Source organism: Pristis pectinata, chromosome 17 (genome assembly GCF_009764475.1).
Source record: "Pristis pectinata isolate sPriPec2 chromosome 17, sPriPec2.1.pri, whole genome shotgun sequence".
Taxonomy (NCBI): Eukaryota; Metazoa; Chordata; class Chondrichthyes; order Rhinopristiformes; family Pristidae; genus Pristis; species Pristis pectinata.
The window spans coordinates 27,557,084-27,571,336 of NC_067421.1; the positions used below are offsets into that span (position 1 = coordinate 27,557,084).

At 46.9% G+C, this 14,253-nt stretch overlaps 1 protein-coding gene across 1 annotated transcript in view; it reads left to right on the plus strand.

Annotated features, from left to right (window-relative positions):
- gas2l1 (growth arrest-specific 2 like 1) overlaps positions 1–13,198 on the plus strand; it is a 61,519-nt gene extending 48,321 nt beyond the window's left edge. The window contains exon 5 of the mRNA XM_052032458.1: positions 8,995–13,198. Within this exon, the coding sequence (XP_051888418.1) occupies positions 8,995–10,729 (1,735 nt within the window). The 3' untranslated portion in view covers positions 10,730–13,198. The remainder of the gene's footprint in view (positions 1–8,994) is intronic.
- Positions 13,199–14,253: the final 1,055 nt, after the last annotated feature.

Genomic DNA, 14,253 nt, shown 5'->3' on the forward strand with positions numbered 1-14,253 from the left:
GCTCTGTCAGTATTTCTTCTTGGACAGTCCCTTGGGTTCAAGGATGACTTCCACACCAGTTCTGTAGGTTCTGATGCGGTTAATAAAGCCAATGTGATCCTTTCACAGATGGGTCAGGGGGTGGCTGATAAGGATGGTGAGTTGATAGCTTGAGGTGATGCACTCTTGCTAATTCAGGGCTTCTGATGCATGGCCTTAAAGTTCTCAAACCCATCCCAAAATGCTGGTGCTCCACCTCAAGCAGTCAAGGGCCAGAGGTTCCCAGGAGTCAGTTAGGGATGTTGCATTTCTTCAAGGAAACTTTGAGTACATCCATGAATCTTTTCTGTCCACCTAGTCATCTCTTCCCATGACAGGTCAGAATGGAGTGGTTTGGACATCTGGTGTCAGACAAATGAATAACATAGCCTGCCCAGTGTAACTAGGACCTCAAAACTGCAGGGCTGGCCTGGGAGAAGACACTGATGTTGGTCCTTGACACATACCAAGGTTTGTACAAACTATGTAATCCCACAATTTCTCCAAACTTGTATTTGCAGTATTCAGTAATCATCCCAAATCTGTCAGTCTGTAACAGGTTAATGTGGAACTGACTCTGGCTGTGAGACTTGTACCATGACAGGTGGCACAGATAGTAGAACCACTCCCTCACAGCGCGAAACATCCAAGTTCAATCCTGACCTTGGATGCTGTCTATGTGGAGTTTGTATGTTCTCCCTGTGACTATGTGGATTTACTCCGGGTGCTCAATTTTCTTCCCACATCCCAAAGACATTGATTGGTAGGTTAATTGGTTACTATTTGCCCCTAGAACGTAGGTGAGCAGTAAAATCTGGGGGAAGTTGATGAGAATATGGAAAAATATTTTTTTAAAAAAGGGATTGGCATAGAATTAATGTCAATGTGTGGTTAATGGTCAGTATGGGCTTGGTGGACCGAAGGGTCTCTTTCTGTGCTATATTTCTGACTCTATGAACTGTAGTTGTGGTGTGCCAATTCTGCTGTTCAGTTAGTTAAACTACCTCCTCAAATGCCTTGTCTCCTGGTTTGACTGGTGCCAGCAAGGTTTTATCAACTTGCATTTGTTAGCACTTTCAGATGAAAGCAGAATGAACAATGACGTACCTTTGGGAATGTCCTTTGTAGTAAATAGGTATTCCATCCTTTCTACACGTTCAATCCGTGACTCCATTGAACAAAACTAATGTGCCAGTTTTTTTGGTTATCCTGTCTTAGCCATGACCCTGCACAACTGATGTGAGCCCCAAAGACTAAAATATTGAAATTCAACTCTGTCTCAGTAAATATCTTCTCCAGAGGAAGAGCCCCCAAGATCCCCTGAAAAGCAAGACCTATTTGCTAAAAACGCCCTGGTTAGTCTTCTAATTATTATATTGTACATGTATTCAAACATTGATTAAAGTTAGCATTAGGATGCTAACTCTGGCTTTGAAGCTTCAACCTCTCAATCAGTTCAATGGTGCAATATAGAGCTCTGTATGTAGCCATTTTTATCTGTGCTATTTATCTACAGGAGTGAATTGCTAAAGGATAAGATGTTCCTGATTTCTGCCTTGTAGATACTGGGAGTACCATCTTATCTTATAAGAGCCCATCTTTAACCTGTTCTTGTAGCCATGGTATTTATGGAGCTGGTCCCATTAAGCTTTTGATCATTGGTGATTGCCGTAATAGTGATAATGAGGACTTGGTGATGGTAAGGCCACTAAAAGTCAAGGATGGGTGGTGATGGGATCCTCCTTTGTTGGAGGGTTGTCATTTTTGTGATGCAGATATAACTTGCCACTGATCAGCCTATGCCTGAATGGTGTTTAGGTCTTGCTTCATGCAGGCATAGGCTATTTCATTTGTTGAGGAGTTGTGAAAAGAATTGAACATTGTGTCATGTCAGCAAATGTCCCCACTTCTCAAATTTATAATCGAAGGAAGGTTCTTGTGAAGTAAATTAAGATGGTGGAGCCTAGAACACTGCCCTGAGAAACCCTTTCAGTGATGCCCTTGGGATGAGGTGATTGACCTCCAACAACTACGACTATATTCCTTTGCGTGAGGTATGACCAGTTATTTTTTTTTCCCATTGTGCCCGTTGACTTGTTTTACCAGGGCACCTTGATGCCAGATTCAGTCAAATGCTGCCTTGATGTCAAGGCAGTCGCTCTTGCTCTGCTAGAATTTGGCTCTTTGGTCCATGTTTGACTGAGGCTGTGATGTGGTTGGGAGCAGAGTAGTACGAGCAAAACTCATGCTGGGCATGGGTGAGCTATAGTATTGGTGATTGAGTGACACTTGGAGGCAGTCATCAACAATGCTAAATTCATTTTGATTGAGAATAGACTAATTTGAGCAGTAATTAACTGGATTAAACTTATTCTGATTTTGTGATGACAGTGTACCTGAGCTATTTTCCCCATTGTCAGGTAGACACTTGTTGTAACAGTACTGGAACAAGTTGGCTGGAGGTGCAGCTAGTTCTGGAGCTAAGATGTTCTCTGGTCCTGCAGCCTTTGCTGTCTCCAGTGGTCTTGGCTGTTTCTTGGAGAGGTTGGAATTAACAGAAAACTGGTTCCTGTGATATCGGAGCTATAGGAAGAAGTGGAGATGGATTATTTATTCTGCACCTCTGGCTGAATATGTTTGCAAATGCTTCAGCCTTTAGCACTAGCATGCTAGACCACACCTTTATTGAGGAGCTGCCTTCTCCCATTATCTGTTTAGTTGTCCACCAGCAATCGTGACTAACTGTGATAGGACTGCAGAGCTTTGTGTTGAATGTGAGCTCACAGCCCTGCCTACTACATGCTGTTTTGTTTGGCATGCAAGTAATCCTGTGTGGCAACTTCTCTCATTTTTAGTTGTCTGATGCTATTGTTGGCAATCGTTTCTGCACTCATTGATTTGGATTTGATCCACTGGCTAATTGTAGGGTCCAGAAATTATTGAGCCTCGTTACAGATTTGGTGAGGTACAGTTCTCTTGCTGTCGACGGGCCAGGTTGAGGTGCCAGATCTGTTCTGAGACTTTCATTTAGTATGATGTAGTGCCACACAGCATGGTGTAGGGTGAGCTTGTTGTGAGGATGGGACCTTTCCTCCACAAGAACAGTTCAATGATCACTTCTGCTACCATCGACAGGTACATCTGCTATCAGCAAATTGTTAAGGATGAGGTTGAGTAGATTTGTCCCTCATGTTGGTTCATTTGCTACCTATTGCAGATCCAGTGGGGTAGTTTGTGTTCTTCAGGGCGCGGCATGTAAGAGTGCTCCCGAGCCACTCTTTGTGAGTAAGCAACTTGATTGTACCAGTACATGTACATTTAGACAGATTCTATATACAGGATTTAGTTCCAGTATCTATTAATCACTTCCTGTTTGGCTTTTAATACTTGATATTCTAATTTCTGGAATTGCAGATAACTATAGTTCACTGATTCGATTGGCTAGGCTTTTCCATGATATACAAATGACTTGGGAGTTCTGAAATGTAAATGTTTCCTTCACAAGCTAGTTTTGACTCGATTGCATGTTTGCGTGTGAGTAGCTTTGACTGGATAATTAAGTGTGATTAGGGAGAGCACCTGCTGAAGGCCAGGTATCTGCAAATTAACAAGCCCTAATCTGTTTTTGGTGTCATTGAGTGAATATCTACTGCTTGTTCTCACAAATTCTAAGGAGAATTAAATAATGGAAAACAGTTTCTGTGATCAACAAGGACTTGTATTTAACAAGTACATTTAAGAAGGAGAAATGTCCAAGATACTTCACAGAAGCATAGTCAGGCAAAGACTTAGTTAACATGTGTGAATGAAGGCTTGGTTCGAAGTAGTAGGTCTTTTGAATGGGAGAGGTAGAGGGTTCGAAAGGAAGTTCCTTTACAACCTGATGCTGAGCCAAAGGCACAAGAGATCACAGCAAGGAAAAAGGTTAACTTTTCTGGCCATATGGTAAAGCATTTCTTATTTTGCTGTATTTTTAATTTTATGATTTAAAACTAGAAAAGGATGATGGTTGTGAAATACAGACTGATTCATGTTTAATGAGCTATTCATTCTGATCAAGGGCCAGCCTTGTAAACCCCAACACATTATCTCCCTTAGTTTCTGCATATATTTAAGTGAACGATATAAGGACTTGAAGATTAGCAGGAAGTGAGTAATAAGGTTACAATTTAAAGGAGTTCAGATGACATAAACCACATGAAGGGAGCTATTACACACATCCGAATCCATAATTTTATTATTATATGTTTGGTCTTGGCAAAACTGTTAATGGCAGTTAAAAGCAGGCCTGGAGTGCCCTGATCTCAGAACTACTTTTAATGCAAGGGGTTATTGTGATGTCATTGCTGCAATGGCAAGGCTACATGACCCATGGACTGATAGCAGGAAATGAGAGTGCCTGAGCAAATTGCACCAATTAAGAGAACAGTATGTATTAGATTTAAATCCTCCTCCCAAAATTCCCTCTGATTTTTATTTCCCCTTCTTTATCCCTTCAGTAATAAGTCGTGCAGGTTTGCAGCTGTTTACTTCCTTCACCACTGTGACAGCTACTGTCATCTGAGACTCATCCCACCTGTATTCATGACCCTGTCATTGACCAACTACCCTCAGCCCATCTTGCCCTAAGTTCAGGGATGCTTTGTGCTTCTGATTGCAAGCTCAGACTGGATGTCTGGCATTTCTGGCAAATGACAGAGGCATTGGTGCACTCAGAGACTAATGGGCTGGTCTTTGTGAAAAATGTAAATACAAGAGCATCACAATCATTAAAGCTGATGGTTTGTAAAGTGAACAATTTTAGTAAATAATTAATGTTATTTAAGGTACTTTATTTTAGTAATGCATACTGGTTCAGTCCTGTTCAATAATTAATTTTTTTTAAATAAAAATTTGCAAGAAAATATCAATGAAAATATACTAATATGTACAGGCCTACGTACTATAAAATAACCAAAACGGGTGAATAAAACTAAAGTACGTTTAACAGTTTACAGCTTTTATTAAGCACCATACTGGTATTCAAAAAAAACCATAAATTAAGCACAAAAATAATTTGGCATAAGAGCCCACAGATTGAAGTTGGGCTAGTGTGCTTTAAATACCAGGGCTGATTAGCTCCAGTCTGTCACAAAGTAATGACATGCATTCTCCTAAAGCTGAATAAGAAATTATGGCAATACTGACAGTGCAAACATTAAATAGCCTAAATATTTATTGCAATTAATTTCATTTGTTTGATTTGAGGATATTCAATATTACTGAAGTTACTTTAACAGGTCTGTTTATTTTTCTCTCCACACTTTTTTCTTCTAATTTCCCCTCTTCCTCTCCAATGTTGCTTATTGGACATGTCACGAACCAGCAACAAAAGAAACACTGAGCATGATTCAGTGTTAAAAACTATTTTATTAATTACTACTTATAATACGTAAAATAAAAGTAAAAATGTTAGTATGTTAGAATTCAAAAATGTTAAACCTCGAACGTTAACCCCAAAACTAAACTCTTCGTGTGTGTGTGTGTGTGGCAAAGTCCAAAACTCCCAGTTCCGGAATGGTTCTTAAAGTTCAGTTCCGCAAGCCATAAGGTGAAACATGAGCAAGGGCTTCTTCAACAACCACCGTTGTCTGAAGATAAGACGAAGACGTAGAGAAACAGAGAGAGAGTAAATACGAAATCCAAATGTTCCACGATGGAACCCAAACGACACTCCAGTGTTTACTCGGTAGTGACTTCCTCACCCCGAAAAGCATCCAAATCGTGGTCGTCTACACACAAATACCTGTTTCCTTCTACAGGTCAGCAACAAAGTGAACTCCACCGGATTACTTCCAACTTCCATACATGGATTTCAGTGGCAGACAGTTATTGTTTCTCATCCATCGATAGAGAAAACTAGCAGGCTGGTCTCTCTCGCGCTCTCGCTCTCTCGCTCTCTCAACTTCAACAATGTCATTACGTCCTTTATCTTCTATCGACGTAAGCACGCCCCACACACACAAATACACACACGCTCTCTATCTTAAAGGGACATTCACTGAGTCCGTAACAGACAGGAACCATATTTAGCCCAAGCAAACTCTTTCACATCCAAGGCTAGTTAATGTATTGGCAGGCTATTCCATTCTGTGTGTACGTTGTCCATGCACTTGTATGCAATACACAGTTTAAAAATGCAAGGAAAGTTTCAATTACACTGAAGATTTTTAATTTTGGTTTATTTTAATGTTACTGGAGAATAGAAACATTAATGGAATCTATTTAAATTCACCAAAAACTAGTTTAAAATTAAATGGATTCATTACAGTACGTGAGGAGGTTATTCAGTGAGCACAGTTACTGATTTTTTTTCCCAGCTGTTTCTCATAGCTCGACAATTTTTCCCTCCAATTCTTTTCTTGAATACCTTGATGTAGTCAGGTTCCACCACACATGCAGTGAATTCTGTGACTACTTGTCTCATGAGGAAAGTTCTCCTCGTATAACTTTGGTTCTTTTACCAATCACTTTAAGTTTGTATTGTCTGACTCTCCACCCTGCATAAATGAAAACTTTCTCTTTATTCTCTTTGTCTAGACTATTTGCAACTTCTATCAAATTGTTTTTTTTTTAAATTTTCCTTCTTCCAAGGAGAAGAACATAAATGTGAGCAGGAGCAGGTCATCTAGCTCTGAGTCTGCTCCATTGTTCCCCAAGGTCATGGCTGATCTTTTAAGCCAGTGTCATTTTTCCAGCAATATCTCCATGTCTCCTGATTCCCTTCAATGTCCAGAAAGTATTGATCTGTGCTTTGAATGAATATAATGACTAAACTATCACAACCCTCTCGTGGTAGAAAATTCCAAAGGTTCACCACCCTGTATGTCTCCTCATCTCAATCCTAAATGGTACCTCTTTTCCTGAAACTCTGTCTGTGAATCTTCAGCCAAGGGAACTGTCTTCCTGCATCTAGATCTTTAAGGATTTTGTGCAGACTGCCCCCAAATTATGGGCATCCTTGCCTACGCACAAGCTCCCGTAATATTATTAAATTCAAAAATCCATTGTTCTTAAGAACTGCAGAACTAGTTCTTTCTCCTCCCCCCCCCCCCCCCCAGTAATTTTTTTTTCTTATCAGTCTTGTGTGCTTTAGATGCCATTCATTACAATATGGTGGCTACCATATCGAGTGATTCTTGTGTATTTTCTGACATGAACAAAAGCAATTTAGGGATGTATGTAAAAACAACCCATTCATTACCCAGGGACAGCCTGTATGTTTTGAGATTTCTCATTCTTCTAAAGTCCAGAGAAAACAGTCACGGTCTTCGCGATCTCTCCTCAAGCAGCAAACCCACCATCCCTAGAACCAGTCTGATGAATCTTCACTGTATTCCCTCTATGGCAAGTACTTCTTAAGTAAGGAGATTAGAACTATATACAATATTGCAGGTGCAGACTTAGCAAGCCCATATACAACTGCAAATAAGACATCCTTACTCCTGTATTCACAGCCTTGATAAGCTCATCTTCCTTCTACCCATAGTAGTTTGGCACAACATCTTGACCGAAGGGTCTGTTCCTGTTCTATATGTGTACCTGAAGTTCCTCATTCATGGGGCCAGTCTAGTTTACAGCAACCTCTAATGCATCTTAAAATGTAATGCCCAGAATTGAATGTAATATTGCATTTGTAGCCAAGATAGTGTATTATAAATGCATAATATAATGTCCCTTTCTTTTTTCTATTTTATCCTTATGTACAGCATAAGACTGTTTAATTGCTGTCTCAACCTGTCATGCCACCTTCAAATACTTGTGTGTATAAATCCTCTGTCTCACATTCTCGCACACCCTTTAAATCGTAACCATTTTGCTAACCAGTTATTTTGGATGAAAGGCCAACTTTTACACACTTGGGACATTTGGAAGTACAGAGTAAATCCAAATTCAGTTGCTGCCTGGACAAATGAATAAAATCTATGGAAATTTACGCTCTCCTTGGACCCAGGTCTGTCAATCGCTTTGGCGTCTATGCTCTCACTTTGAACTGTTTTTGTTGGCTTGCAACCAATATCTGTTCTCCTCCCCCCCCCCCCCCTTTCCAACTTTCCTTTGTCCCTGGTATTTTGCACTGCCCCACTAATGCCAAGGAGTCTAAACATCCTGCTCTTTAATTCCCTTCCTGAAGCCATTCAATTCCTTCTTCCTTTATCTCCCTCTTTACTACTTAAACTTCTGAGCACCCTCCTGGGATTTTTTTCTAGCCTCTGTGCCCAAGTAATACCTCCCCGGCGTGTTTCCCATTGCATGGAAGTCAAGTGCAAATAATTGTTCCTATCATCTTGGCAAGTTGTAGAACATGTGAAACATCAGACTGATAAATGAACCAACAGTTTAATAATGCGTAAAGTGTGAACAAGAACAAGTCGAGTCGAGTTTATTGTCATGTGCACGGTACTGTGAAGTACAATGGAAAATTTGCTTGCAGCAGCATCACAGGTTCAGACTGCACATAGAACATTAGTTGTACATAAATTATACATGACAGTGGGGGGGAAAGACTGAAAATAAGACCTTGATGCAAAATAAAAACAATCGGAGACCGCTCCATAGTAGTGCAAGGGCTCTGTAGTGTTCCATAGCTGAGGTAGGATTAGGGTTGTACAACACACACACCCCAAATGCTGGAGGAACTCAATCGGTCAGGCAGCATCTGTGGAGGGAAATGAACAGTGCCTATACCCTTCATCAAGACTTGTTCATTTCCCTCCATAGATGCTGCCTGACCTGCTGAGTTCCTCCAGCACTCTGAGTTGCTCCAGATTCCAGTATCTGCAGTTTCTCTTGTGTCTCCCATAAGTTGTACAGGTCGGTTCAAGAACCTGGTGGTTGTAGGAAAGTAGTTCAGCCTTGCTCAGTCAAGTTAATCTTGTAAATCAGATTTTATTCTGCAGTGGATTGAATGCTGTTTTATTTTTCTGTGCATCTCAGGCGAAGGGAGTCATCAATGCCGCGACGGCAAGCGGGAGACTTTGAACATGCATCCGCCAAAACGGGTCCACAAAAAACGCCGTTGCCCCCTCGCAAAATCTCAAGCGACGACGTTCTGATTATAGACCGGAGAGACGGGATACACGTTGTACAACGGGCTGTGGCACAGCATGATCCAATTCAACGGTCCATCCAAGTGAGGCGGAGAAGCCAGTCATCCGACCAGCGGAGCCCCCTCAAGCAATGTGCCGAGGGCGAAGGGTCGGTCCGCCAGCCCGGATCGGCTTTACCACAACGGGGCAGGTCGCGTCTGCCTCGGGAACCGGCCAGGGCCCCCTCCAACCCGAGGCAGAACTCACCCGTGTCAATCAGAGGAAAGGCTCAACACGGCGATGGACTGAGCAGCCGGAGCAGAGAGACTCCGCGTTCTCGGGGTCATGCAGGCGACAGGGGGGACGCCGGTAAAAGGATGGCCAGGACCAAATCCCCCGCCCCAGCTGCAACCCAAGCAGCGCCCAGACATCTGAAACCCACTTCTATTCCCAGGACCAGGGCACCCATCGATCCAGCCAGATCATCCAGTCCCACACCCAAGGTGCATGCAAGCAGACCGCCACTGTCGGTGTCGCGGACCGCCACGGCCGCCCACCATGTGCTGCGCTACGATAAGAACCAGAACGTGTTGAATGTATGTGTGGATTCCGACGGCCGGCCGTCTTCTACGGGTTGCTGCGGTACCAGCGGGTGTTCCCCAACGTCCGAGGCGGAGATTTTCCACCCGACTCAAGCCTTCAAATCCCTGAGAGAAGACGAACTGTACAGGAGCTTTGAGGAGGAGTTTCTGGCCAACACCAGGCAGATTTCGCTGGAGAGCAATGGTACTGAGGCCAGTGAAACGTTTCTAGTCGCCAGTGAAAGCCACCCAGACGTGGAAGCGCAGCAGAAGAGCACAGACTCTGAGTGCAGACTGTCCGCTTGGAATGGCCCGGGAGAGGATGTAGAAACCCTGAGCCCGAGCCCGACCCCGCCAGAGCGGGCCAGCAGCCCGGAGCCGGAAGGTGGTCGGGACAGTGCAGACGGTGTGAACTGGAACGGAGGCGGCCTGGATGGCCGTGCAGACAATGTTCTCCAAACGATAGAGAAGGTGGGGGAGCCCGTCCTCTCGAGTCCTCGGGGCGAAAGGGAATTGTACACGATGGAGCTCCACTGTCTCCCCAACCTGCCGGGACCTCCTGCGGAGGAGAAGCTGCGAAATGAACAGGTCCCCGAGCTCACCGAAGTGGACAGAATTAACCCCCTCCATCTGAGCGATGATCCAGGGCATGAGAACGGGGAGGGGTCCTTTATTGAGACATCCAGCGAGTCCTCCATCAACCTTCAACTTAACTCGCACCCCGTCCAAATGAGGCCGAGGAAAGGGCTGAAGAAACCCGACCGAGTACCTTCCGTCTACAAGCTGAAGCTGCGGCCCAAGATTCGACCGCGGACGGACAATCGGCCCGAGAAGAGACCCTCAAAGATCCCCACTCCAATCAGCTGCAGGCAAGCGCAGAAATCTCCGCGGTCGCCTCAGCATTCTCTGCTGGACGGCAGTCACTCCAGGAGGAAACTGAAACACAAACTGATCCTGTACAGTGAAGACCTGCAGAGTTCGAGGGAGGATCTCTCGTCTTCACCCACCTCCGATAGTGGGAGAGCCCCAAACCTCAACCAGGACGAAGGTTCCTGGGTTTAATCCTCGATGTTTACAGCTCAAGAGTTTCGTTGCTAATTCCTTCCATTTTTGTTTAACCATGTCATTCAATGTGTATCAGGTGGACAGCAATACAGATCTGTGTAGAAACTCAATCTCCCTCTGTCTTCAACGTCTTCTGGTTGGGAGAGGAGACATGGATAGGCGAGGTCTTTGGGAGCCTCCAATAACCTGGCAGTGTTCAGTTTCCCAGCTCGTTGCGCCTAGAGATTATTCTTGCAATTAGTATGATACCTGATGCGCATTGCAAGGATTGTTTTACATTTCCACGCTCATCTGTCGACAGTACCGACTGTAGACAGGGCTCCATCACTTAGCGGAGCCCTTGAGTAGAGCGGGTGAATGGAGACCATTTGAAGTGTAACACAAAACGCCGCCGTGTTGGCCATTGGTTATTTGGGTGCGGCGGGTCAGTCTGGATAGTTGAGGCGGGCTGGTGTAGGAGCTGGGCATTGGTTAAATGGAGCCGTGTGGGTATGTAGGTACAACCGGCCAGAGTACCGATGGCACACTGGTTCAAATAATCTGTATCTGCAATTCAGAACTGAACAAATCCCCTTTTCCTCCCCACGCCTTCCACTGAGACCTGGGTGGGGTTCAGTGCTGTTCCTGGCCCGATAACGTTGTGCTGATTTTCCGCTTTAGTGTATTTCCGAAAGGAGGTTGGAGACGGGGCGGGGACAGACAACAGCCGCCGTCACGTGTAGCAGTTCAGCAAGAACTTAAAGCTAATGCTGGCCATTCTATATGTGGCTTTCTACTTATTAACCAAACAGTGTACTTAATAATTGTGCTAAAGGGCAGTTTACTTAGTGTAAAATGGATAATCTCTGTGCTATTCACTTTTGTCAGCCCAGAGTTGTGTTGCTCGGGCTTTGTGTTGGCGCTCTGAACGCCAGACTGTTACTTAGAAGAGGAGTTATTTTTTTCTTAAACGGGAGCCTTCACATTCCATTCACTGGTGTCAAATGCACAAAAAGTTGACAGCCAATTTGCAGCTGACTTCACCGAAGAACAAATGACCAGAGCTACTGAATTGTGTTACCGCGCTAGGCTAATAGAACTGGACTGCCAAGGGTTAATATATATTTAAAAATGCCCGTTGTCGTTTTGAACCACAGCGGTTTTCATGGTTGCATGTAAGGAATCGGAAATCAGAGACTTGGGTGCGGCTCCTCGGGTAACGCTGTGACATTTTATGCATTGTTTGCACACTAAACTCTCAAACTTTCAATCAATCCATTTTCCCCCTGCTGCACACGGGTACCCCAGAACCCCAGTGGCGCGCTTTGGAATTATGCTTTTGAAACAGAATTGCGGGTGGCTCCATTGCGTAATTCCTAGCCTGTGGATTGTTCTTTATCTCAGGAACCCGATGAGTCAGTTTGTGTTCATTCTGCGAGGTAATGTGAAGAGATATGAAAGCGGCCCTGAATATTTTGAGCTCGACTGTAGTTCAGCTCACCGCGCCGCGTTCCAAGGCTCACCATCCGCAAGCACAATTTGTTCCCTAGGTCTTTAATTTAAGACCACAATATAAATGCTATCGGCGCACTGTCAGTCACAGCAGAGGACATTGGCAAAGAATTTAGACATTATTTGGAGGTGACTTCACAAGAGTGTGAATTATTTTGTAGAGCGTTCTCTTAAAGGGTTTTCTGGGGGGCTTGGATAGGGAAATTTGTAGTATGAATGTTGTGCAACTTTACTTTTCCTCCCTGCTGCTGGATTCTCGGACTTCCTCCAAGTCCGAGATCTGCTGTTCCCAGGGATGGGATGTTGCTATTCCTGGTACCATCCAACCCCCAGCATCACACCCATCCTCGGGCACTGAAGGCGTGCGCCAAGGTGACCCCCGTGCCACGTTCTGGTGCTGCGGTGGCCACTCGGGATGGCTTTGCAGCTGCCCAGATGCCAAACAGCGAGGCCATGGGCAGTTTGGGAATAAGAACATACATTTGCACTCCGGGCGTGCAGTGTACCAGCCACCGCCCCCCCCCCCCCAACTCCCCACACACCCCGCCCCCCGGCCAATCCCTCCACACTGCGGCGCAGTGGAGGGGGAGTGTGGGTACCAGCTGGCGGGAGGAAGGGAAACTGCACAGAACTGGTCACCTGACGCCGTGTCTGACTCCGAGACCCGAGGGAGCCGCGGCCGGAGTTCCATTCATTCTTCACCCACTTACTCTTTCTCTCCTGCTTCACTAATTTAGTCACTCGCCGTCACCTGTTCGAGCTCTGATCTGTATGGTGCTATTTACCAAAGAAGTATCACTGGGTTTTAAGTTTTCTCTAATATATCTGATTGGTGATTTATAATTGCAAACTTTCAAATACGGACACTTGTGGAAATTGCAAATTTAAGACTTGCTGTATCCATTCCTTGTGGATTTTTCTCCCTATCGTCATTCCCCTCTTCCCCCCCGACCTCCTCTCCTCCCCTCTCCCCCCCCGACCTCCTCTCCTCCCCTCCCCTCTCCCCCCCCCCGACCTCCTCTCCTCCCCTCCCCTCTCCCCCCCCCGACCTCCTCCCCTCCCCTCTCCCCCCCCGACCTCCTCCCCTCCCCTCTCCCCCCCCCGACCTCCTCTCCTCCCCTCTCTCCCCCCCCGACCTCCTCTCCTCCCCTCTCCCCCCCCCGACCTCCTCTCCTCCCCTCTCCCCCCCCCGACCTCCTCTCCTCCCCTCTCCCCCCCCCGACCTCCTCTCCTCCCCTCTCCCCCCCCCGACCTCCTCTCCTCCCCTCTCCCCCCCCCCGACCTCCTCTCCTCCCCTCTCCCCCCCCCCGACCTCCTCTCCTCCCCTCTCCCCCCCCCCGACCTCCTCTCCTCCCCTCTCCCCCCCCCGACCTCCTCTCCTCCCCTCTCCCCCCCCCGACCTCCTCTCCTCCCCTCTCCCCCCCCGACCTCCTCTCCTCCCCTCTCCCCCCCCGACCTCCTCCCCTCTCCCCCCCCGACCTCCTCTCCTCCCCTCCCCTCTCCCCCCCCGACCTCCTCTCCTCCCCTCTCCCCCCCCGACCTCCTCCCCTCTCCCCCCCCGACCTCCTCTCCTCCCCTCCCCTCTCCCCCCCCGACCTCCTCTCCTCCCCTCCCCTCTCCCCCCCGACCTCCTCTCCTCCCCTCCCCTCTCCCCCCCGACCTCCTCTCCTCCCCTCCCCTCTCCCCCCCGACCTCCTCTCCTCCCCTCCCCTCTCCCCCCCGACCTCCTCTCCTCCCCTCCCCTCTCCCCCCCGACCTCCTCTCCTCCCCTCCCCTCTCCCCCCCGACCTCCTCTCCTCCCCTCCCCTCTCCCCCCCGACCTCCTCTCCTCCCCTCCCCTCTCCCCCCCCGACCTCCTCTCCTCCCCTCCCCTCTCCCCCCCCCGACCTCCTCTCCTCCCCTCCCCTCCCCCCCCCCCGACCTCCTCCCCTCCCCTCTCCCCCCCCCGACCTCCTCCCCTCCCCTCTCCCCCCCCCGACCTCCTCCCCTCCCCTCCCCTCTCCCCCCCGACCTCCTCCCCTCCCCTCCCC